Genomic DNA, 27,484 nt, shown 5'->3' with positions numbered 1-27,484 from the left:
CTGAAAGAGAGAGAATACAGTCTTTAGTCACCAAGGACTCAAATAGCAGTAATATGAAAGTTAACACATTAAAAATGGACGAGTAAAAACATTTTATAATTCAGATCTTTCACAGATGATAATAACCAGCCCCTTGTACTATACTTTCTTTTGTCCAGAGGGTGTGGGCCCTCAGATCACTGAGAAACAATTGCTGGAATGTGTTGAAGTTTCAAAAGTACGTTTGTTCGTGACGTATGTAATGCGCAAGTTCAATGCTATTAAGCTTATGGAAATTGCCTGAACTATAAACAATCATTCTCCACTGCGAAAAGAGTCGAGCGAATTGGCTGTTAATGTTAATTTAATCATTGGAAGTGCAGAAAAACCCAAACTGTACGACTTTGTTCACTTCCCCTGCTGCTAGCTAAAACTACAGGCACACTAGAATTCTAAAACAGCTCAGAAAATCAACATCATTGTTCACTGATTTGCCTGGTAAAAATTCTACCAGAGAAATCCAAGTCAAAGGGAGACAGCCCAGACAGTGCTGTAAGAGACACTATTATATTTAAAATTAATTTATTTCAGTTACCTCTGTAATGTACTCCGTAAGTAAAGTTTAAAATGTCTGCACACCTGCACCATGTGGTCAGGTGTGTGTAAACTGTCAAAATGGCTTTCAGATTTTACCGCCACTGTTCAGGCTCAGCCTGTTGACATTGCCATGGGTCATAGATCAGACAATAAACCTGATCTATGCTATTTTTCACTCCTAGACTTGACTGCTTTGCTGAGCACAGAAGGCAGTCTGCTTGTTTTTGTCTACCTTGAAATATCTCCAAACTACGGACACCTCCTGCCACCTAACTTCTTTTTGGAGGATCAGCAAATAACTTACTGGTGTATTACCACAACCACCTTGTTTGAAGTGTGGTTTAGCATTTGAGTTACACTACAGTCCAGCCCAGAAAAAAAACACACACAAAAAAAAACATACAACAGAAAACTGGTATCGGTTTGGAGCATGGGCTTGCTTTTACAAGTATGTGTATTTGACGTTGGGATAAGGACATCACTACCAGAAACAATCATTTTTGAAACCATGTTGCAGAGTGGGCAAATTTCACAAAACTGATTTCACATTTCCATGTACAAGACCTAAATTAAACATTGTGCCAATGCTTGGAAAACATCTATACACCAACTAGTATAAAATAAAATGCAGAATATACAAATTAATGTTTGAATACACAATGCAACCAGTTTTGAGGTCTCCTTTAGGGTTTCAGGAGTTGTTGCAAACGTCTTGATTTAACACAAAGAAGAAACACAAAATTTGGGTTCAAATGGAGCAATTTTAGAGACAAAGGGTATTTTGGCCCAAGGACTGGTTCAATTTCTGAAGGTTTGTTTTGAAACTGTACTCTGAACTACGGCCAATCTTTTGGGTACAATATGATGAGGAGCTGTGAACTGTGGAGGTTAGCAACATTTACAACTCAAAGAGTCATTGTTTGCCAGCTGAAAACTATTGTTGACCATTATTGTCATTGCTTGTGGAAATATGTATATTTTGCATGAAAAAAGTAGGGCAAGGGTTAGTTCATAGCACTGAAACAGCACTTATGAAAGCTGAAAATTACAAATGATATTATGTCCTGGGGATATTAAAATCTGGATGACACTAAACTTTCTTCTTTCAAATTTTGTCAAGACAGAAGTTATTTTTGGACCAGAATCTATGAAAAAGAAGCCACTTAGTCGATCACCTGATCTGGATGGCATTAAATTGGCCTTATTTTTCATTAGGACATGTCATGTCACACTAAAGTTTCAAAGAGTTTTTCCCCCCAGCCCCCATCTATAGAATACTGCAGAAAACAGACATATTCTATCCAGGGGTCAGGCTGAAAAACTAGTCAATTTGTTTCTGTAAGCCCACATAACACAGTTAAGAGTTTTGACAAAAATTAAAGAAATCAAATTTCTCCTATTTTGTCTTCCCTTTATTGGCTCCTTGTTAAATTCAGAATAGAATTTAAGATCATCCTTCTTATATATAAAGCCCTTAATAATCAAGCTACATCATACATCAGACTGATCCATATGTTCCTAGCAGAGGTTTAGGCTACTGGAGGACAAACTGAGCACTTTTTCTCATCGTCTTCTACTACTCTCCAACGTGCATCACTTGATTTTATTTTAACTGTTAACTTTTTGTTTTCTCAGTTTTATTTTCTTTCTATAGAAGTTACATCTGGTCTAGCTGAGATAATGCAGCCATCAACTAATCTTTCTTCCTCTCCCGTTAACGGATGAACTGATGTAGAATTATTTCTGATGTTCATCAGTTTCTTCTTGTGCATTCTGCTCTGTCTTCTCAGACTCCAAGTTGATCGTGGCAGATGGCCATTTGTACTGGTTCTGCTGGAGGTTTCTTCCTCCAGTGGAGAGGAGTTTTTCCTCTCCACTGACACTACATGCATGCTTGGTGTGAGGGATTGCTGTATAGTCAACAACAATGCAAGACATTGTCGCAATGTGATCGTCCAGGAGGAGTGAATGCTGCAAGCCAATGACTCAATGCATTCTGCAGGGTGTCGTTACACAGAAACTTTTTAATCTACTTTGATCAATTAATTGAGCATAGTGTATTATTTGATAACTAGATGCATGTGTGAATGAATTGAATTTTTTGCAAAGTGCCTTGAGATGACATTTGTCATGAAATGGTACTATAAAAATAAACTGAATTACATGACAAAAATATGAAACATGCACAAAAACATCGACATTGCTGAATTATTGCACAGGTGTATAGTGTGTCTGCATAAGCTGTGGATACATATCCACAGCTTATGTAGAAAATCATTCTTTCTTCAAGAATTAACAGTCAGCAATTTACCTGGTACACTTCAAAAATATTTTCATAACTTTTCGTCACCATCTGTTTCTCACCAGAGCGCTCATCTTTCCTGGAGAAAGCACACTCACTGGACACTTTATTAGGTACACCTATCCAACTGATCATTAACACAAACATTGAATCAGCCAATCATGTGGCAGCAACTCAATGTAGACATGGCCAAGATGATGTGCTGCAGTTCAAACCAAGCATCAGAATGGGGAAGAAAGGTGATTTAAGTAACTTTGAACGTGGCATGGTTGTTGGTGCCAGAAGAGATGATCTCAATATTTCAGAAACTGCTCATCTACTGGGACTTTCACACACAATCACCTCTAGGATTTACAGAGAATGGTCCGAAAGAGAAAATATCCAGTGAGCGGCAGTTCTGTGGGTGCAAATGCCTTGCTGATGCGACAGGTCAGAGGAGAATGGCCAGACTTGTTTGAGCTGATAGAACGGCAACAGTGACTCAAATAACCCCTCGTTACAACTGAGGTATGCAGAAGAGCATCTCTGAATGCCCAACACGTAGAACCTTGAGGTGGATAAACTACAGCAGCAGAAAACCAAACCGGGTGCCACCCCTGTCAGCTGAGAACAGGAAACTGAGGCTACAATTCACACAGGCTCACCAAAATTGGACAATAGAAGATTGGAAAAATGTTGCCTGGTCTGATGAGTCAATTTCTGCTGTGACATTCGGATGGCAGGGTCAGAATTTGGCATCAACAACATGAAAGCATGGATCCATCTTGCCTCGTATAAACAGTTCAACCTGGTGGTGGCGGTGTAATAATGGTGGGGGGGATATTTTCCTGACACACTTTGGGCCCATCAATACCAATTGAGCATCGTGTCCACACCACAGCCTACCTGAGTGTTGCTACTGACCATGTCCATCCCTTTATGACAACAGGGTACCCATCTTCTGAGGGCTACTTAAAGCAGGATAACGCCCCATCTCATAAAGTGCAAATCATCTCAGACTTTTTTCTTGAACACGACAATGAGTTCACTAACTCGAATGGCCTCCACAGTCACCAGATCTCAATCCAATAGAGCACCTTTGAGATGTGGTGGAATGAAAGATTCGCATCATGGATGTGCAGCCGATAAATCTGCAGCAACTGCGCGGTGTTATGTCAATATAGACCGGATTCTGAGGAATGTTTCCAGTAATTTGATGAAACTGTGTCACAAAGGATTAAGCCAGTTATGAAGGCAATAGGGGGTCCAACACAGGACTAGTAAGGTGTACCCAATAAAGTGGCCGGTGAGTGTATATTTGAATTCAATGCTTTTTTTAGGATTTTTTTTTCGGTAAACTGATATAAAAAGGTTAGTGTTTTTGACCTGTTGCTTAATGTGTTTTAATTCCATATTTATGTTGAATTTTAGGGGAGCTAGCTAGTTAGGTAGGGCTGCAACATGACCCACATGTACAGGCAGAGTGTCGACATCATGTAGCAGCACAGTTTATGGCAGTAATAATAGATGGATCGATTTATATTTTTTCTGGTTCTAGTGGCCTTTGATAATGGTCAGACAGGAATGCAGATTGTGAGAGGGGGAAGACATATAGCAAAGGTCATCAGGTCGGGACTCTTAACCTCTGAATATAGTGATGCGATTTATCCCTGTGCCGTTGCAGCACCTTCATGCATTAATTTTAAAGTTGTCCAACAATGGCAGCTGACAATATTGTTCATAATATAGTCAAAAAAAGAAAATGACCAATACCAACAGCTTTTTGTGAAACATTGACATAAAACTCTGTAGAGAAGTCTGCTTGGATGTGGACTCAAAATCAGGAGTGGTGGGATTGTGATCTGCTTCATTGACACTCCTTTTATAGTTTTTAGAATTAAAAAATTCAACCATTGTTTAAATTCAGATTTACTGATTGTGGCTTCTTCTGGTACAAAATTATAATGCATGTCTAACAGCAATGACTTAAAAGTCGGATAAAATGTCATACAATCGTTCAGATGCTTTGAAAACTATTGGACACATATCCGATGTTTCTGCTTATGTTGCTGCCTCCACGACCTCGCCTTGGATAAAGAGGAGCAGTGGGGGATGCATGTCTGGTTGTGGAGGCTTTTAAATCTGCTAAGTGTGCATCCAATACTCTGAACAACTATTACTTGGTTGATCAAAGTTCTCTTTCATAAAGAAAGATTTTCTCCAAGAGCCAATCAGTGTGAACCTGACCAGATCTCATCTGATCTCTCATCGCTGATGTCAAGAGCACATCAGCTCTGTCATACTGATTTTGCATGTGTCAGCAATCTCCCTTTTTGTGTGCTCAAATCTTATTTTTGTGACTATGGAACAGTAACAGTTAACTGGAGAAAATGTTTTACATTCACTTTTATTTTTTAGTTTCAAAGGGAATGTATTGGATATTATATTTTATTACATAACACCTCTGCTAGTCTGTAATTGCAAATTCTTTAATTTCTTTTATATATGTCAGGGTTTCCCCCAGAAAACTTGCCAAGCCCAGCGGTAGGGCGCTAGGACAGTCATCCAGCCCCTTATGGTTGAGTTGAAACTATGTGTGAATGTTGTGTTTTACCCCTGTAATTTATTGACGGGAAGTGTAAAAATCTAAGTTATGAGGCATTTATGCATTATTGGAAGACATTTTTAACAATAACTGAACACCAACTTTGAAGTATTTTAAAAAAGGAAAACAAAAAAATTCAAATAAATATTATTTGGAACTTTGGTTTCATCCTAATTAAAGTTCCAATTGTGATCCTTGATTTGTGCCTATTACCTGAAGTTGTTAAGACAAGCAGTGGTTACAGAATTCCACTCAATAAAAGACGGCTGAACGCCTTGTGCTTCCAACTTTTTAACCCACCTGTACTACCACTGTAACACACTGCTACTGGTGTATTGAAAAAAATAGACAATAAAAAATAAACAATTCTTAGCCTGGTGGGAACGCAAGTAAAGCCTGGTGGCCCACCCGGCCTACAATACACTGAAGGAAATCCTGTATTTGCTGTCAGCTGTACAGTGCTTTAAAGAACAGGGTGTTCTATTCAGTTTCATTAGTCCTATTACGTACTCCAGTTTCTGTTTTGTTTGTTTTTTAAGGTTTTATCAGCTGGCTCTTGTGGCCTTTATTTGATAGTGAATTGACAGGAAAGTGGGTAATGACAGAGTGGTCTTACATGTAGGAAAGGTCAACAGGCCCGGACTCAAACCTGTGATGTCCACATTGCGGACTAAGGCCTCTATATGTGGGTTGTGTTATACCCTTGCGCCACCACAGCATCCCATGTAGTTCAACTTTTAAAGATATATACAAGTGCTCTCATTTGGCTGACAAAGAATGGACCTGTAGCATATGACCATTAATATGGAATTTCTGAAATAATAAGGATCTGTGTAATAGTTTTTCCAGACTAACAAGTACTCTTATTTGGCTGACACTGCAAAGAACACTGCAAATCAGCTGCAGCTGAAAATCGACAGATCTACATTAGAAGGGGGAAGGTTTTGTTTAGGGATGCATCAATACATTTTCTCACCCCCTCCTCTTATCATCCATGTGACTGTGGAGCTGGGCACTCCGACAATAATAATAATAATAATCATACAGACCTTTGGGCACTTAAATAACTTAAAAACAACATAATATGTAGGAGAAAACATAAGATACAGAAACCCTTCAGCTGTAAGTTTGACAATGAAGAACAGCTAGATAACACCATCATATCGGACGCATGCCGGGAGACTGAGCTTCACGAATCATGGCCATATAAATGCAATGCACAAACACAGCAAGCTCAAATACAGCAAGCACATACTCATTGACGTGACCGCATTCCACCCATGTCTTTGTTTTGTCTGAATGTTACTACATTGTGTTCCAAATTATTATGCAAATTGGATTTAAGGTTCATGAAGATTAAATTTTTTCTTGTGCTATTAAATTTATAGATGGTACTGTGTGTCAAGGCTCTTTGAATCACTATAATTAATTTCAGAGAGCTGGATTGATTAGTTTTTCTGGTGAACTCAATTAAAGGAAATCTACTTAAGAAGGATGTTCCACGTTATTAAACAGGCCACAGGCTTCAAGCAATATGGGAAAGAGAAAGGATCACTCTGCTGCCGAAAATCATCAGATAGTGTAGTGCAGTATGGCAAGGGATGAAAACATTAGATATTTAACGGAAACTGAAGCGTTATCGTACTGTGAAGAGATTTGTGGCTGATTCAGAACAAAGATGGGTTTGTACAGATAAAGGCATCCTCCAGAGGCTTGCGGTGCATGCAGTAAAAGTGATAGCAAAGACGAGTTTGTCGTTGCATTGAGTTTGGTGTGAGTATCTGGTCGTGCACCTCTTAACTCGTCAAGTATAAAAGCCACACAGCTTGGTTCACGTATATCGGCTCACAATATTGCTGACGTCACACAATATTGTGTGACGTCAGCGTTTAAATATCCCATTTACTCACTCAATACGTGTCCTGGTAAGCTTTTGGCTCCGAGTCTGCGCTTGTTACTTAATAAAGTTAATGTAATTGAATAATTTCACCTGGCAATCACAGATAGGTATTTTCCATTCAGAGTACTCCAGACAAATACTGAATTTGCTTGGGTAAATAACATCCAGCAAATCAAAATACTCCATCAAGCAGCAGACATTATGAAAAAAAAATTTCATGCAAGAAATACATGAGTTTCCTACTCAAAGAATATTATTGTTGGTTATTATTTGCTTTAATATTATTGTAAGTTGGAATCAGTGGTGGGAAGTACTGTTACAGTACTTAAGTACAATTTTCGTGTATCCATACTTTACTTCAGTAGATTTAAGTACTATTTAAGTAAATACTTAAGTAGTACTTAATACTACTTAAATACTTTCGACTTTTATTCAACTACATTTTACAGTAAGTGTCTGTACTTTCTACTTCACTACATTTCTACAAAACCGTCGCGTTGCTCGTTACATCCAAGTTGCATTACACCTTTTTTTTCTTTCCTTTAGAATGTGAAGTTCAGGGACTTAACGTGGTGCTGTAAAATCCAAGCAATAACGTGACTTAACTAATTGTGTCTGTTGTTATCCATCGTCTTCCCCTTCCACTCACACGCGGCACTCCAAGACATCACTCCAAGGCTCAGTGGTTTTCTCTGAGCGGGAGAAGATGCCTGTCTAATCGTCAGTAATAGAATTACACTACATAAATCATAAGACTTGGCGACATGTAAAATCAGTAGCGCTTAGTCTAACTTTTAGCATCACTTGGAAAGGAAGCTTAAAGAAAGGTAAGCTATGTGGACGTGATGTTAGCAAAGCGAGTTGTACAGAGACACATGTTGCATCAGTGATGGAAAAAAAGTTGTCATTCATGCGCTGAATTATTGTCTGGAGGTGTTGACTGAGGTGTCAAAAATATGGGACAACGTTGTGACCAAAGTCTGCTATATAGTGATATAACATTCACAAACAATCCGATTCTTCTGGACGGATCTTTACTAAGTCCTATAGGACTGAAACCTCACTGAGAGCCGTTCTTTGTTCTTGTAATGCTCTGCATACACTGCAGTCGCTATGATTTTATTTAGTATATATAGATATATATAGATTTATTTACTGTATTTTCCGCACTATAAGGCGCACCTAAAAACCTTCAATTTTCTCAAAAGCCGAGAGTGCGCCTTATAATCCAGTGGGCCTTATATATGGACCAATATTGAGCCACAACAGGTCTCGCAACTACGGTAAGCAGCTGCTGACTTCATTTTCCCCCGTAGAAGAAGAAGCGCGCGGTGCATGCTGGGTTTTGTGTAAAGACCCCAAAATGGCTCCTATTAAGAGACACGCTTACGACGCACAGTTTAAGCTCAAGGTGATCAGTCACGCAGTAGAACACGGGAATAGAGCAGCAGCGACAGAATTTAACATGAACGAATCATTGGTGCGGAAGTGGATATATATTGTGATTGCACTAACGTTTGATTTACCGTAACAGTATCAGACTGTTTTTTATGTGTTTATTGAATCAAGGAAAAGTTCCCCTCCACTATATGTTATAGATAAACTGTCACGAAAATACCACATCACTTACTTTACCTCGGGGAAAATAATAAAACAGCTGTTTATTCATTTTGGGAATGAAAGGAGTTTTCAGAACGCTGGTTTGTAATCTATTAATAAAGTTTGACTGACCTATCTGACTATTTTGTTGACATTCCCTTTAGCGCCGCTTCATCTATTCTAATGGATGCATAACGTACACCTAAAACATGCAGGGCAGGGGGGCCTGAGGACCGGAATTGAGAAACGCTGATCTAATGGATGCATAACGTAACCCCAGCCTCTACTGTAGCGTCTATTCTATGCGCCTTATAATGCGGTGCGCCTTATATATTAAAAATGTTTTAAAATAGGCCATTCACTGAATGTGCGCCTTATAATGTGGTGCGCCTTATAGTGCGGAAAATACAGTAATTGGCAAATAAATAAAACAAGAACGTAAGAACGCAGAGCATACTCATTGCTCTTTGATTGTTTTCATCACCTGTCATGGTGGCAGACATTGCAGCTGGAGGGAGGGTGAGAACACTCATGGTGCTCCTTCTGCTTGTTACTTCTTGCTTGTTGCGCCTCGACAGTGTTCACAGTTGAGTGTTGTTTACTGTTAATGCATTGCCTTAATTGCTATGTTTAATTGTGCAGACAGTTGTGGTTTCTAACATGGGCAATATGGGCAACCGCTCAGGGCGTTACCGTTTTGGGGTGGCAGGAGACCTCTGCGGATTGTGGCACAGAGATGAAAACAAAGCAGAATGAAGAATAGTTTGAATTGATAATGGTATTGGTTAAATTAATTTCAACTCCAAGTATTTAATATCTAGGTGTTTTATAGGAATGTGGATTGTTCAGATCAATTTGAGAAGCAATTTTGATAGATACACTTAATTTTATTGTGTCACGTAGCACGGGGTGCTGGTCTTAGTCTTGACTTGGTCTCGTATTAGGTGGTCTTGACTACAACACTGCTACGTGGCTCCTTGGTTCCATGTCCTCCCCAACCCACCTTCTTTCCATCCCCTTTCTGTGGCATTTATTTATTTCAAAATTTCCTTCAAAATAAATGCCACTAGTGGCAACAAAAGTGAAGTTCATGCTCTGTTAGGACAGGAGACAAGATGTTTCCATCCCTGAAATTATGATGCATAGAATCACATATCTAAGTCTAAACTATGTTACAGAGAGTAAACACAATAAAAACATGCTTTATGGCGTTGTTCATTAAAATGCAACATTTCTGATGTATATGATAGGTACACTTAATGATATTGTATTAGCGATAAGATAATGCACTCAGCAAGTACTTTTACTTTTAATACTTAAGTATTTTTAAAAACCAGTACTTTTTTACTTTTACTCAAGTAAAAATGATAATGTGGTACTTTTACTAGATTACATTTTTGTCTGTGTATTTGTACTTTTACTTAAGTACACTTTTTGAATACTTTCTCCCCCACTGAAGATGCATCTGTGAACAAACCTAGCTCAAACACAAAGGCTAAACCTGATGCTGACATCAGGTTATGTTAAACTATGAAGACGATTTTTTTTTTTTACAGTTTACAAAGTAAACTTGCAAATCCCTTTCAAATCTTAAATTTAAATGTAAAACAATTTAAGGCTTTTAAATTTCTCTGACGCAATCATTAAATCGAATTTAATAGAATTGTAATTCTCAATTTTAGATCCATGGTCTGTGTTAAAATTGAATTACACTTATTCCTTAAACCGGCTCTGAACATGACCATCATAGCTTGTTTTAAGGCACTTAGAACTCCATTGTTGTGTTTAAATATAGTCACCGCCTTCCAATAACATATAGTTACCTAGTCATATTGTTACATTTCCTGTTAACTTAAAAAAAAAAAAAAAAGTTACACAAAAACACAGTTGGCCATTGGTGGACTGCCCAAGCACTCTTACCACCAGGTTTAGCAAGATTTCTGGAGGAGACCCTGACTTTGGTCAAACGCGTACAAATAATCAGCAACAAATATTCTTTCAAATGGTTCAGAAAATACACTTAATATAACATAAAATAAATAAAGCATTAAGTTTCTCAGAGAACAAAACAACACTTCTACCCTTTTGGATCAGGCATATCGTCACAAATACCCAATCTATAATTTTTTTTTCGATATTAGAACCAATACAGATGATATTGCGTCAGTTATACAGCACAGACCAAAAGTTTGGACACACCTTCTCATTGAATTCAATTAGAAAGTGTGTCCAAACTTTTGGTCTGTACTGTATATATATATATATATATATATATATATATATATATATATATATATATATAATCAAATATATATTGGTTATACAATAATCAATAAGAGTATATTGGTTATTATGCCAGGATTTAGTTAGTTTACTGTATATAACAATGGCATAGTCTGCAAACTTCATCCCTTGAACTTTTGTCCAAAATATTAATATTTAAGTTCAGTTTAAACCATTAAAGTTTCCTTCTTAGCCAACAATGTAATCAGTTGTGGCAAATCAATAAGTAGAATGGAGGAGCCATATACCCAGAAAATAACCCTGAATGAACATTTGCGATATTTTAAAGGCATTTTAAACTTCCAGCATTCACGTTGTCGGCTACCATTCTTCATGCAACGCAGCGAAGCTCCTTCTTGTTGTGACAGAGGTTTTAGCACCATCAATGTATCAATACCTTTATGTTAACACAGATGACATCTGCGGAACTTGAAAAAGTCAGTTCTTAAAATCAACTAAAGTTACTCCGACTTTCTGTTGGATAAGGAAAATGAACTTAATTCGAAAACCATGCAATGATGTATGTAAGAGTATCCATGTCACCAATGGTAACAAAATCCAGCAAAAAGTCACATTTTCAATATCATAACCCTCTGACAGTTTGAAGCGCCAAAGAAGGGCACCTAAAAGTGCAACAGGGCCTTAACTGTTCTGAGAGGGGCTTTACCAGAAAGTTATGTGGCTCTGTTGAGGAGTGGACAGTGACAATTTTTAAACACTAATACCTTAAGAGTATATTGATTCGTCTTTCAGTTGCAAAGTCAGAATATCTAGGGAGATTTTACATAGGTCGACCATAATGAACACAAAATGATAGTTTTAATCAAACTGCCAAAAGCAGGAAATCAGTGAACTTTAACTTGCAACTTCATACATTTCAAGTATACCACTGCTTCAGCTCTAAGAATAAAATATTACATCAGGCATTCCAAGCAAATTATGAGAACGAAATGAATTGGGCTTTACGGAACACAAGAAGTCAAATTTGAAATGACTAAAATAACTGGAAACTATAATAAGTACACATGACAATTTTAATGGGCGTTTCCAATCTTCTCACACAGCAAAAGGATGACAATACATGTTTCCAGTGCTATGCCAGGGTATGATGGAAGCTTGTGGACCAATGCAATTAAAACCAACATTCAATAGCAAAGCAACAAATGCTGTAGTGAGGCAGCGGGTGTTGTGGTAAATGTCACACCTGGTTTAATCCTGAGAAAGATGGGTCCTGAGAAGAGCTAACAGCCAAGCTTCTTTTCCTCTTCCCCACTGACGAGTCTAAACACTAGGGCAGACAGTAGAGGGGCAGGGGTCAAAATTAAACAGCTGCTTTCCACCTTTAGTCAAAATTAACATGAGCAAAACAGGCAATTCTGTTGCGCCCACATGGTTTTCTCGGGTACGTGCAACCGGCAGTGTTCTGTGCAGCTAGAGAAAGGATCGACTTCTGTATAAAAAAAGCCCCAAAGAGGATGAGAAAGCTACTAAAGAATGTAGGTACTCAAGATTTAATATTTGAGGCCATCATTCAGGGGGAAAAAACTAAAACTATCGCTTTCTGAAGGAACCAGAAGGATGTAGAAGGGGGGCTCCGCAGGTACACATCTTAAGTCTTGTTTCAGCACCTTTTGCCAGTCAGAAAACTAAACGCATCATTTGTATTTATTCAGCAGTGAACAAAGCATGGGACTGAATTTCTTCTTCATCACGTAAAAACTTTCTGAAGAATGTTTAAGATAATCTAACAAGCATTAAACAGCCCTTGCACTTTGGTGTTAATGCAATAATTATTCTACCTAATCAAAAATTAGGGTTTATTGCAGGACAGTAAAAAGTTTGGTTTAAATTGGAAGTTGAGCATGGGAATCACACTAATTTTTCTGTATGGAGCAAAGGATTGCCTACTACTATAATCTAAAAGTTTACTGCTGAGGCTGTTTTGTATTTGTCATTGTGCTTCCTAAAGAGAAAGTCTGAAGAGAAATTGAATGACCCCAATGCAGGTAGTGCTCCAAAATTTCATATTCATCCATTTTGTTCCTTTACTTTCATTAGGTGCTTCAAAGTTACAGTCTAAAAATATTTTGTGAATGTGTGTTAACTTAGTGCATTTGATAGAGTTTCCAGTAATTGATGAAATGTTCAATAATGTTTTACCTTATTTCTGAAAGTGAGACTCCAATTCATTACAGAGTCATTATTTCTTGTAAGATTATTGATTATGTAAGATTAACTCACTCACTCTGGTTACCTAGCAACAACTTGATTACAGAGAGTACACCCACAAAACATTTTTAAAAAAGTATTGCAAACCATACAAAGTTAACTGAAAGGAAAGCGTGGTAGGAAAATGTGCACCAGCAACACGGATAATCATATCTTCGAGAGGCCGAAGTGAAGAAAGAAGATAGTCTATCAGAAAATTTTGGAGCACTTCATAATTTCTTCTGCTGATAAGTTTTATGGAAATGCTGTTAACATTTTGCTGCAGGAATCTGTACCAGCCCACAATGCTAATGTACCAAAGGCTGGTCGATAACCATAGTGTTGCAGTGCGTGATTAACAAGCAGACTGCACTGATCCCATAGAAAATCTAGAGGATATTGTCAAGATGAAGATGAGGCACTAGAACCAACAACGCAGATTATCTAAAAGCTGCAAGCTGTAAGCCATAGTCATTAACATTACATGACATGTTTGGAATATTTCACTGCATTATGAATCTCTATATTACACAAGTTTCACTTTCTGAAATCGGTGATAAAATAGTAAACTTTGTATAGGGCTAAAGAATAAATCAATAATATATATTGCAATAGACGTGAGTTCAATATCAATAGATGACATATCTGATAAAATACTAAATATATAGAATATTCACTAAAATCTGATCCAGAACCAAACAGCACACTGGGAGATGTAGACAGAGGAAAGACTTTAGCTGCTCTACTAACTCACTCACTCTGGTTACCTAGCAACAACTTGAGTAACTTGAGAATTGGCAGTTTCTGTTTTGCCAACATGCCTCATAACAGCTTAAAACTAAATAACGGCATGGAGTAAACTGTGGATAAAAGAGAAAAGGTCACACCATTGGTTTGGCAGTACTTCAAACATTTAAAAACAAATCATTAATTATTTATAGACATGTGAAATGTTTACATTGTGATAAGTTTTTCAGCCATATCGTCCAGTTCCAACTTTATCACTTTTTTTTTTTTTATCCACAATACTGAATTGCAAGTGTTAATCAGCAACATTTCTAATGTTTATGCTCGGATCAGTGTTTCTAAGTCACACTTACAAAATAAAAATTTTACCCTTGACAGACATCTAGGGTGATAAAGATTTTACCTCTTAATGCATGGCTATCAAAACTAATGACTGCATTTATCTTTATTCCCAAGTCTGACAAGACTTCAAATTAGGGGTAAGAGTAGAGAGATCAACACAAGGTTCTCCTTGTGTTGATCTTGTGTTATCTCTCAGGTAAAAGTTGGGGTTAAATAAAATTATGCTCTTGACAATCAAAATTAGAATCTCTTAATAGTTGTAAATGCAGGCTAAATACAGTAGTGGCAGTAGTAGAATTACCAAATAACAAAAGTGGTATTTAAAAATTTTTCATTTAAATTTCACAGCATACATCCTGGTTTCACCCTGCCTCTCGCTCTTTGACCGATGGAGACAGACACCAGCCCTGCCCCATTTGCGATCCTGCAAGGATAAACGGGTCAAGTGATGGACACACATACATCCTGGATTGTTGTGCAGGCAACTCAAAACACATGTGAAGTGCTTGAGAAAAATTAAATATATCAATATTACTTTGACAGTACATTCAGCATCCTATGTCTACACCAAAAAGAACTTTGCAACAACACCTTTTCATCCAACAGATCTATTCTAATTATCTACAAGCGGTAGAAGGTGAGAAGTCCAGGAGCCCTGTACTGCCTCAAACTCTTACAACGGCAAATGATGCCATCAACAAACCGTTTTTTTTGAAAACAATGCTAATCCAAATCAGATTATGGAACAAACCAAACTATAAGCCTGCCAGTAACTCCCTACCACAGGCCTGAGCCAGAGCTTAAAACACAGGATCTTTGCAAAACCCATGATGTTAAAAATGTAAGTCAAAAATCCAAGCTAGCCAGTTAGCTACCTAGCTGAGCTGAGCATACAACATATTTAAGTCCACTTTAAAATGAACTAATGCAAACTTTAGCAGATAGAATTTTAATCAAAATAGGACACCTCACAGCAGGGCCCGAGGCATAAGCAAACTAAGTGGCCGCTTAGGGCCACTTGGGCTCCTTAAGTGAAACAGATTTTTTTTTTGTTGTTTCTTTTTCGTAATGATTTCTTTGTGATTATATTAGCAAAATCACAAAATTACATTATAAAGTCGTCATTTCTTTTTACAAAATACATATGTGATAATGTACATAGAGATTATTCTTTATGGGAAAAAAAGAAAGAAAAGAAATTGCTCTTAGGGACCCCCTGGCAGGTAAAAAACCCCCCCGGCAGGTAAAAAAGAATTTGTCCTTCAGGGAGAGAGAAAAGAAAGAAGAATAGAAAAAAGCCAAGATAAAGGTATGTTTTCAAGTGTCTTGCTAATATAATGTTTATCAAAAAGATTTGCGGAGAAGCTAATAAAAAAAAAAATCAGCTCGATAGCGACCTTGAATGGTCCAGTTCACCAGTCAAACATTTATGCTAGCAAGTTTATGTTTGTGTGAAGCTGAGTTTTAGCTTTAAATGGTTGATTCCTGTATATATTCCTATATATAGAATTAGCATTTCTTGCGAAAACGCACTGTGAATAGCATAAGGAAAAATTTTATGGTGAAAATTGCAGAAGCATTTGAAGATAACTGCAGATTAGCAGAAATATAAGAAATAAGCAGAAGCAGCAGAACAAAGCAATGAAAAACACCTACAAAATAAACTGTTGAGGACTGAAAACTTGGAGACAATGCAAAAATCCCACCAAAAAAGTAAAAAGTATTGGAAATTGGTGCAGAACAGTACTTACAAAACTAAACTTTAAGGTCACAATATTTTATAATGTAAAATTTGCTAAAAGTCTAAAATTAGCTAAATTACTAAAGATAGCATCTAGGCTAGCACTAGCATTTTAACCTACAGTAACATAATCCATGAAGAGTGAAAAAAACCATGTTAAAGCTAAAGCTAGCTTTAAAAAAAAACTACTGATGGAAGCAAGGTTAGAACTGCCATGTTGATGTACAACAATACATCTCAAACAGCGTGGCGGGATAGTGGCACTATCCTGAGGGATAGTGGCGAGGTGTCAGGGGAGATGTGAGCATCCTGCCTACGGGCGTGAGAACAGGACTTTACAATAGTCCTCTTTATTCACGCTTGAATAATAAACAACCCTCTGGTCACTACATGGCAACAGTGTTCAAATTAATCAACAGGCTGCCTCTTGAAGCCTGTAGAAGAGGTAGTCTACACTGAAATACTAGTGTTAACAGAGCTGACGATACATACCGACATAAGAGAGATAGAGAAATTTGTGACAAAGAAAGTAAAACTGCCAGGTAAAAAAAAAAGCTATCAGTTGTACAGATAAATTCTTAAATATCAGATTCACAATAGTATATAATTGGTGCTTGGGTGCGTGTGTGTATGGCAGAGGTTGAGGGGGTGTGGAAATTATTATCCCTGGGGGGGTATGACAGAAAATAACCGAGAACCACTGATGTACAATAATTACATTCTACATGCTGTGTGAAGAAAAACACATGCAACTGAACTGTTATTAGCTAAAATGTTGTGAATTGCATGTGAACCAAAACCAGCAGATTAACTAATATTAATCCACTCCATTCAGTCTATTATGTTTAGCTCTTTAACTCAGAATTTGCTGAAAAGCTAATATTAGGTGTTAGGGTTAGTAAATTTGAACTAACCTTACAAATTGAAATGCTAATTTTAACTCTAAGCATTAGCCATCAATAATTTACACTAGCAGTGGCTAGCTTAACTGCCATTGTTTTGGCTCTCAAAGAGTCACCGTCTCTTTGAGAGCCATAAACAGGAGGTGCCTGTTTATAAATAAACAGGCACCTCCATGTGTGAGAGTAAGCCTGTATCCAGTTGCATGAGGGGGTGACAGTGCAGCCAACTTGTCACAGAGCTTCAAAGAAGCAAACAATGCCTCCAAACCACTCGAGATATCTCAGGAACCGTAAAAGTTATGGATGTCATTCACTCACCATTTTTATTGGGATGAAAAAACCGATTCTGTCGTAATCAATTTTTTTTTAAAATATTAAAGGCATAAAATTGAGTCAAAAATGTTGATAAAATGGGTGACGCCTGAAACTATTCCCTTTATCTTGGAAACTATAAGGGCTACCGATACAATTCATTCACAGTAGGCGTCAGGAAGGGCCAGTGAACAATCATGCCTTCTTTCATGCAAGAACCCTTTTCTGTCTTTGAGCTGTAAAAGACTGTAAAATATGCCTCATTTTGGCACTTTCAAAAAATTTTTTTGAGTAAATCAGATTTTCAACTTTCTAATAGACAAAATTTAAGGCAAAATTACCAGGTAAAAAAAATGCATAGATTGTGAGCACCAGGAAGGTCTGAACTGAAATTATGTCAGTTTGTGTTTCTATGTTGCATTGTTTAGGAGATATGACGTTCCGAAAACATGTCTGAAGCCAGCTTTGTTCAGATTTTTTTTCTCCTCCACAATATAGATTCCCAATTGGGGTACGCCTCGATGCATTGGGCTAATTTGCCAGAAAACTGCAAGTTCCACATCAATGAGCGTTACATGGATTCAGAAAATCCATGTCTGGTACGTTTTGATATATAAAACGTGTAGAAACTGAAAACTGAATGCGTGTTCAGAAGCTGTTCAGGGAGGAGCAGAAATTACAAAAATTGTATGGAATTCTGCTTTCTAACATGGTGAAGAATTCCATAATTGAAATCCATTATAAAGAGGAATTATGATAATAATGCACCGTGAAGTTGAAGAGGAAGAGGGATTTTATGAAAACGGTAAAAGATATGAAAAAACTGAAACATACAGAAATAGTTGAAGGGCATTAATACATTTTAAAAGTTGAATGATGTTTCTAGGTGAAAGTATTTGGAAATAGCAAAGTTTGCAAAGTAGGCAAATGTTACTGGAATTTTTTTGGTTTTATTGGAGCTGAGTATTATATTAACATAAGCGGAATATTATAAATATTACATAGGTTATAAATAGCATAAGTCGTACCTGGCTCATGCCAGGTACGACTTATGCTATTGGTGAAACCTGGTGAAAATAGCAGAAAGTACACAGAAGTAGTGGAACACAAGAATAAACAGAAACAAGAGTACAGAAATAACAGTCATGAAATCTGTATGTAATTTTTTTTAGTCAATGTGTGTAGTGTATAGGAATTAGTTTATGCTGGGTATGTGAGCTAAGTTCAAAATGTTTATAGTGATGTGTACAGTGCAAGAACATAAAATATGTAGCATAACTTAATTCAGCTTTGTGAGCCACAGTGTTCAATTTAGTTGTGTTTTTTTTTTTTATTTCAAGGGGGGGGGGAAAGACGTGAGATGAATGGTAGCAATCCCACCTGGTGTTTTAGTTCATCATGATTATCAATCGCAACTTCCAACAGAGTCGCAACCCACACATCCAAAACCAGGGTTTCCCCCAGAAAACTTGCTAAGCCCAGTGGTCAGGGCGCCGAGGCGGTCCACCATATTTTTGTATTAAAAGATGTTAAGTTGACAGGAAATGTAAAAATATTGCTGGGTATTTATATTTTACGAGAAAACATCACCAGTGAAATGCTATCTAAACCCACAACTATAAAGTCTTTGAAAAACAACAAATCAAAAAAGCAAAATTAAAATGAATATCGATTATTTGAACTTCTGTTTAATCCAAATTTAAGTCAGCAGCTCCAGAAGGACCCTCAGAACTTTGGGGCACCCCCATAAATGCAACAAGGCAATTCAAAGTGCTTTACATGAATTAAAAGGAAAAACAAACAAAATTAAAGCTGCAACCAGCCTCGGGCGGCCCTCGCAGCAAGCGCCGCTCCGGCCTATTGGCCACCGCGGGGGTTCCGGCCACCGCAGAAGCTCTCGCGCGGTTTCCAGAGCCGCAGCCCGCTCCCCACCGCGGAAGCTCTGCTGCAGTTTCCAGCACCGCCGCCCGCTAGCCGCCGCAGAAGCTGTCGCGCATTTTCCCCACCTGTCCACCAGGCGACACGCGTGAATGCGTTCGGCGGCGCTCCCCGACGACTGTCAAAAAATCTGGTGCAGATCGGTCGATGCATCGAGGAGATACGGCCGATGTATTATCTTAGGGGGCGCAGTGGAGTCAAATTACATCTCAAACCCGTTGGGCTCTTTAGAGGTGAACAAAGGTCATACATATGCAGTTTGGCGCCAATAGGATGATCCATGTGTGAATTAGAGCCAAACGTATGAATATGGCGAGGGACTGATATTCGCCATTTGGCCACGCCCACACGGTTCAGCCAGCAGCGAGCATTGACAGAGTTTATCATCCGAATCATCTTGATTAGGTCAAGAGAGCCATAAACGGAGCTTTCCAAGGAAAAATAACGCACTTCCTGTTCTGAGGGGGCGGGGCTTAGATGACGTCATAATATGATGACGTAGGATCGACGGGCATCCCACCAGGATTACTCAGGCCAAGTTTGATGCAGCTCGGTCAAAATATGTGGAATGTAGAGGCAAACGTATACGAACGGCGTTGCCACCATTGAAAACTCTTGGCACTTTAAAGCAAGCGAGACCAACTTCCTATCCCTGGTCCAACACACTTGAATCCAACAGCTGAATCACCTCCCAAGTGAAGTCAGGTTCTCCAGATTCCTGCTAATGACCTCATTATTTGACCCAGGTGTGTTGAAGTGGAGATGTATCTAAAAGTTGCAGGAGATCGGCCCTCGAGGCCTGGAATTGCCCACCCCTGTTCCGGAGGATCCTCCACCTTGAGGTTCCAGAGGAACCAGCAGCTTCAAATAACTGTTTGCTGCTTTGTAAGGGCATTTTAACAGCTGATCTCTTAATCTGATTAATTTGAATGAACAGAAACCTTCCTCATTATGCCTTTATCTATACAAACCCATCTTTGTTCTGAATCAGCCACAAATCTCTTCACAGTACGATAACGCTTCAGTTTCCGTTAAATATCTAATGTTTTCATCCCTTGTCATACTGCACTACACTATCTGATGATTTTTGGCAGCAGAGTGATCCTTTCTCTTTCCCATATTGCTTGAAACCTGTGGCCTGTTTAATAACGTGGAACATCCTTCTTAAGTAGATTTCCTTTAATTGAGTTCACCAGACAAACTAATCAATCCAGCTCTCTGAAATTAATTATAGTGATTCAAAGAGCATTGACACACAGTGCCATCTATAAATTTAATAGCACAAGAAAAAATTTAATCTTCATGAACCTTAAATCCAATTTGCATGATAATTTGGAACACAGTGTAGTAACATTCAGACAAAACAAAGACATGGATGGAATGCGGTCACGTCAATGAGTGAATGTTCTTGCTGTATTTGAGCTTGCTGTGTTTGTGCATTGCATTTATATGGCCATGATTCGTGAAGCTCAATTTCCCGGCATGCGTCCGATATGATGGTGTTATCTAGCATCATGTCCTTGGGAGTGCCCAGCTCCACAAACACATGGATGATAAGAGGAGGGGGTGAGGTGGGAAGGAGTGTTATGTTTACATATCTTCTAGTAGATTTGAAGCATGCAGCTCTTCCAAGGTTAACACAGGAAAGTAAATTCAGGTACAGAATGTTTTAGATCAGGTAGATTTTACATTTCAATCTCCCCTAAAGTCTCACTGATACAGCTCAGTTCATCCCAATTACTCAAATTAGTGTGGCCGTTCCACTGAACCAAAGCTAGCAACTTCTCCAAGATCGATTCCATCCTGCTAGTGAGAATTAGAGTTCTCTCAGCTAGGCTGCGAGTCTAAGCAAAACACGTATCCAACTTGCGTTTCTGTTCCACACTTGCATAACAGTCTCAGTGTTCGGTAGCCAGCCCAATCCGTCACAAATTTATCAATATGCCAGGGTCTAACACGAAGTGTTTAATTAAAATCCAGGGTGTATCCCGCCGGGTATGTCCCTGCAGGACAAGAGGCTCTCCTGTGCCCAGTCTTCTCGTTGAGAAAATTTTATCAATATCACTGAGAGACTGGTTGACCAGATCCATAATTTGTAGATTTGGACAATGTGCAAAAGATGTGTGGATAAAAGTACCATTGGACAGATGGCATAAAATATTAAAGCAAGTAAAAATTGGATGGCCCACTTATGATAGAGATTGTCTCCCTGCAAGTATGGATAAGAGATTCACATAGTGGTCACAAAAAGGCACAACAAATTACTGTAAGATTACAAAAATTAACAAAATGAAATAGATTTAAATAACTTCAATATAATTAAAACCTGGAAAAATGTGACCTCCAGCTAAGACATATTACAATAAGAACATAAAGATTTTGGAGGACTAATTAAAATCCTATTAGAATTATGCAACCGAAGAACTCACCCTGCATAACAAAAAATAAATAAATTTTAAAAAATCAATATTCTGACTATATTTATGTCTACAAATGAGAAAATTTAACACAACATAAATTGAGGTTAAATTGGAAAAAGATGCCAAAACAACAGTAACTGATGATGGTTAAATATGTGCAATTCTGTGATTCATGCCTCAAGTTCTGGACTCTGAATGGAATTTTCTTGGAAAAGCACGGTATGTTTTTTTTTTTGTTACCCCTAACTTTAAAAGTAAACAAATGTAATGACCCTGAAAAGGCAAAATGTTGGAAGAACTGTGGGAATGTGTTTGCAGGACATTTCCATGTCTTTCGGAAATGTACTAAAATTGCACCCTACTGATCAGAGGTGATAAAAAAAAATCAATACTACGATGGACTTATCCTGTGATTGTACTGTGGTCTACTGAAGAAGTTGCATAGGTATCTTCTATTAATATTACTAGTGGGTGCAAAGCTAGTGCAAGCTATAACTCGCAAGTGGTTTGATGTGGAACCACCATCACCATTGGACTGGAAGGAAATAATTAAGGAAATACATGCAATGGAGAGACTGACTTTTTCATTAAGACTTGCTGCTTATAAATACAATAAATATTGGAAGAAATGGAACATCCATCGAAGCTTGGCGTCAAATGTATGATCAATGTAATTACATCTTTTCTGTTGACTGTGAATGTATTCACATTTGGTTTTAAGCTATTTTACTGTTATTATTACTACTTAATTGCTCTTGTCCAACTAGACACTCTGTAATTTGTGTTAGAGGGGGTCTGAATTTTCAATGTATGTACATTTCTAAAACTGCCAAAAATAAAAAATAAAGTTTAAAAAAAAAAGGTGGAGTGCTGATCGTGGAGTGCCATCATTTCTGTTATGAGATCTTTAATCACTTCAGCTCTTGTATTCTCTCTGGCAAATTTTTATGTTTCCTCAAAAGCTTCACCAATAGACTCGAGTTCCGGTGGTTTCCTTAAGACTAACTTGTTGCTATCATTTTTAGCACTGTGGGCATCTTAAAATGCTTTGAATACTGCTGCAAAGCCAGCAGTTCATCTTTCTCTCCAAAACCGTAAAGAACTTCCAAACTACAACCTTTACGGTTTCTGTTTACTGACAAGCTGGGCTGAATTCACATGGTATTGAAAATTCCCAGTTTGAAAGTCGTTCTGACCTTTTTTGTTTATGTCTGTTTGCGTGTAACACCCTGGGGTAATTATTATATATATATATATATATATATACTTTTTTTAAAAATAAAATTATGACAGTTTTTAAAAATCATTTATTTCCAATAAGAACGTTATTTTCACCAGTTATGCTGACACCACTTGAACTCTGTACAGGTCTCATGCAGGAAAGGCAGAGTTTTATCAAAATATGTCAATGTCAAATTTATTTATATATCACTTTTAAAAACAGGTTTAAAACTGCACCAGAGTGCTGTACAAAAATGATAACAGAATAAGTTGATAAAAAGAGAAAGAAAAAAAATACAAAAAACAATAACAGTAATAAGTAAATAAAATAAAAATAAAACATCACTGTAACGGGGCTTGATACTGTAACGGAAAAGTTACAGTATCAAGCCCCAATTAAATGCCAAAGAATAAAAATAAGTTTTAAGAAGCGATTTAAAATGATCCAGGCTGTGGGCTTCTGGAAAGGTAGATTATTCCAGAGAATATGAACAGCAGCAGCAACAGAAAAAGCCTGATCTCCTTTGCTCTTAAGTCGAGTCCGAAAGGCTTTTTATTATTTATTATTTGATCTTCAGGAAGGGGCAAACCCATTCAAGGGGCAAACCCATTCAACACTTTTTAAGTTGTTAAAAGAATCTTAAAATGTATCCAATATGCAACAGGCAACTAGCGTAACAAGGCCAATATTGGCCTTATATGGTCAAACTTCTGGCTGCCTGTAAGAAATCGAGCTGCTGCATTCTGGATCACTTGAAGACGCTGTGTCAGGGATTTATCTATGCCTTTATATAATTAATTACAATAATCATGATGTAAATGAAGGCATGAATAATTCCTTCAAAATCCTTAAAACAAAAATAGGACTTTACCCTTGCTAAAAGCCACAGGTGGTAAAACCTTGATTTAACAACTGAACTAACTTGTTTGTTGAATTTTAAACAGCTATCAAAGATAACACCAAGATTTCTGGCAGAAGTCAGACAAAATGGTTACAATATTTGGTTACTCAACCAATAAGTTGAGTAACCAAAGTTATTGAGTATTTATCAATAATAAATATTGAGTAAAGTAGGAATGTTTTGACCAAATAATATTAATTGAGTTTTGTTGTGACTGAGGTGAAGAAAATTTAGGTCCATCCATGATTTAACTTCAGCTAAACAATCAATTAGATAAAACAACCACACCACAAGTTATCAGTGATGTTTGTTTGCAACGTGACGTCAAGCACGCAATATTCTGCTCCCTAGCTCCCTGCTAGGGCATGCAAAAAACTGTTCTGTTGTTAATATAATGCCCTAAATTTTAAATGTGTTTGACATGCAAAAGAAAAAGGGTCGAAGTGCTATGTTAGTAATTGTCAATTGTCTTTTATGAATTAATATTTAATTAGAAGCAATTTATTGCAGCTAAGGGTTCTCCGAACAGGTTTTTTGCTGCCAATTCTGATACCCTATTGCCCATGAATGCCCATCATAGCCGACCACATGGATTGGCCATTAATTTAATGTAGGTTACAAGTGGTACTGGCTATGTGATCTGCAAAATAAAATCAAAATCACCTAATTTAGACAAAAACATACAAAAAACTTGTAGACACAATGCAGCAAGTATTCAATCAAAAGGACAACTGTAAAATCTGCGGTGAGTAATACAATATTTAACAGTAGGCATAAATAAAATAGGCATAAAGTCAAATATCGCAACACTGTTTCCTTTTTTACTTGACATTATTTGACATAGCCCTTAATTCAAAGTCAATGTAGGTTGCATTCAAATAAACAATTCTAAGTTACTAAATCAAAACTACCTGAGAACATGGCTATTTGTTTTGTGCATGTTAAAAAATTTTGCGAAGTGGTAAAGAGAGAACGACAGCGTCAAGATTTGCTTCCTGGATCTGATTGGTTGTTTCTGATTGAACTAAGTACTTTTGCAGAATACATGGAAGAGGCAGAGGAGCTATATTTTTTTCACAGATTATCCATCTCAGTAGGGCATAGCAGTGGTCCAACAGAAAGAGCAGTGGAACCAAACGTCCTCTACTGCTCGTCATCTAGTCCAATGGCCTGGATTATTTTTCAGGTTACCTGCTTAGCATTCTGACCATCATGCTCATCCAGATGAGTGTTGGCAATTATGCACCATTTTGCCTGCTCCGGTTGACTTTTTTCCTGCAGTGAAACTCGGCACATCTATACTCCTTTAAGTACTTGTTTTTTGGGAGGGGGTTTTCAAGTGTCGTTAAATTCAGTGTGTCGATGCAATTTAAAGTGATTCACCCTCAAGGTATTTTTCCGTCAGAAGACGCAAATGTCCCCATTCACTCTGAAAACATTAAAGATTAACATGACATTGCTTCCATGCGCAATGTGAAGGAAAGCGGAACATGTGTTGCACATGGGGCCTCTGCAGAGTGCGAAGTATGAGATACAGGTGATCGGTTTTGTGATTGGCAACAAGAGTGATCAGCAATCATATACTTTTTCACGAAAATCAGATGATTATGATCGGTGGCCAATCGATTGGCACAACACTAATTGCAATGCATTGATAAGTCAAAATTTTGTTGAAATGAAGCACCTGGGACAATGTCATCTTCCAGCGTTGTACACATTACGGATGTTGTCATTCTGTTTGTAATTGGACATCCTAGAACACTCGCGACTATTAATGAGCAAACATGACATAATTTGGGATCAGTCACATTAACCTGCCAAACGATGGTTATTTTTATCTTGACCTAACTTATCATCTAGCCAATTGTGCACTTCTACTTCAAGCTCAGGCCTTCTATCAGAGGCCTCAGAGCCAGAGGGTTCTATCCAGGATGTTAGCCGTTCTTAGGCTTGCACTCTACTGGGATCATGTCAACAACATAACTTTATTTGAAATAGACATTTGTCAACACCTAGGCAGCGGGATGGCTGCCATCTTGCAGCATCACTGTGTTACCTGAGACATTTGGTGAGGCACAGATGTCGGCAGACATGTTGAAGGATTCACATGGCAGACATTTACACACAAATATAAATGCATCACTACCTTTAGATTTTTTGGCAATGTCATTTGTGTTAAGTTTGAGCATCTGTTGCTGTAAGACAACATTGCATTATCATGTAAAATGTAAGTTCATAATACTTGGAGTACATTAAACAAATAAAGCAGCATTGGTGACCCTCACAGCTCAGCGCCGCTCTGGCTTAATGGCGACCGCAGGACCTCCAGCAAATGCCACCAAAACTTCGTCATCAATCTCACTCAGACACCGCACCAGTCTACTAGGCAACACAACTCAATATGTCGAGCAGTGCTCTTTGATAATACATAAAAAATAAAAAAAAAATCTAATGCAATTTTGCTGATGTATTTTGTTGACTTTGGAATAACCTGGGGGCGCAGTGGAGTCAATTCACAATTTAATGCTTTTGGCCTCTTTAGAGGTTAAAGGTCAATCAAAGTTTGGTTGCAAATCGGATGATGTATACGTGAGACAGAGCCAATCGTTTGCAAACAGGAAGGGATTAAAAGTCACCATTAGGCCACTCCCACGTGCACTAGCCAGCAGTTAGTGTTTAGAGAAGGATTTACCATCATGTTGTTCTGTGTCATTAAACAGGTTTAGACTTGTATGAATCAGGCATCTTAGACTTGTATGAATCAGAGTAAAAGGAAGAAAACTAGCAGGAAAACGGGTGACTTCGTGTTGAAAGGGGGTATGCTGAAGGTGATGTCACAAATTGGCTGCATGAATGTGAGGAGTTCTGGTCTGTTGTGACACAAAGTTTGATGCAGCTCTGAGCTTGTCTGTGAAAGTTACTCCATCTTGATGTTTCATGGTGAATGGTCAGATTTTGAGGCTTGATCCTGCCCACGTTTTATGCAGGAAACCTATTTTGATAACATTTAACCTTTAAGGCCTCAAGACTTTACTGAGTGATTCTGAAGTCTGTATGTCAAAATGTGTAGGAGGACTTCGCTCAGTTATAATGTGTAAAAGGGAAAATGGCAACTTTGATCCAAAATATCTGACTTCCTGTTATGTTTGGACCATGGCACCAACAGAGTTTTTGGTCCATCCTTGCAAGATACATCTATTCCAAATTACTCAATTCTCAGTCAAAGTATGGCTTGGGGCTGATTTCTTAAAGATTTTTAGGAGACACTGTGGAGGAATTAAGCCATGTCCACCAAATATTACACTGTATTCCTGTTGAGGGCCTAATTATTGCACAACAGCCCTTCTCAATAGGAATACAGCACACACAAATATTAAATTTACAAGAAATTTGTGATATGTTAAGCAGCCCTAGATAACACTCTGTTTATATAGTGCCAATTGACAATGTCGTCTCAAGGCACTTCACAAAAACTTATTTCAATTCAATCATACATACATTTAAACT

At 37.8% G+C, this 27,484-nt stretch overlaps 1 protein-coding gene across 5 annotated transcripts in view; it reads right to left on the bottom strand.

Moving 5' to 3' along the window:
• The window catches only part of csnk1a1 (casein kinase 1 alpha 1), an 84,414-nt gene that overhangs the window by 34,473 nt on the left and 22,457 nt on the right, over positions 1-27,484 (bottom strand). For 4 of the 5 annotated variants that reach the window (XM_023328268.1, XM_023328264.1, XM_023328266.1 and 1 more), the window contains exon 5: positions 12,449-12,532. The exons of the other annotated variant lie outside the window; for it this stretch is intronic. In XM_023328268.1, coding sequence (XP_023184036.1) covers positions 12,449-12,532 — 84 coding nt within the window. The remainder of the gene's footprint in view (positions 1-12,448; positions 12,533-27,484) is intronic. 5 annotated transcript variants of the gene reach the window in all.

The sequence above is a fragment of the Xiphophorus maculatus genome, chromosome 23, assembly GCF_002775205.1.
Source record: "Xiphophorus maculatus strain JP 163 A chromosome 23, X_maculatus-5.0-male, whole genome shotgun sequence".
Taxonomy (NCBI): domain Eukaryota; kingdom Metazoa; phylum Chordata; class Actinopteri; order Cyprinodontiformes; family Poeciliidae; genus Xiphophorus; species Xiphophorus maculatus.
This window is presented reverse-complemented; position numbering and strand designations above follow the sequence as displayed.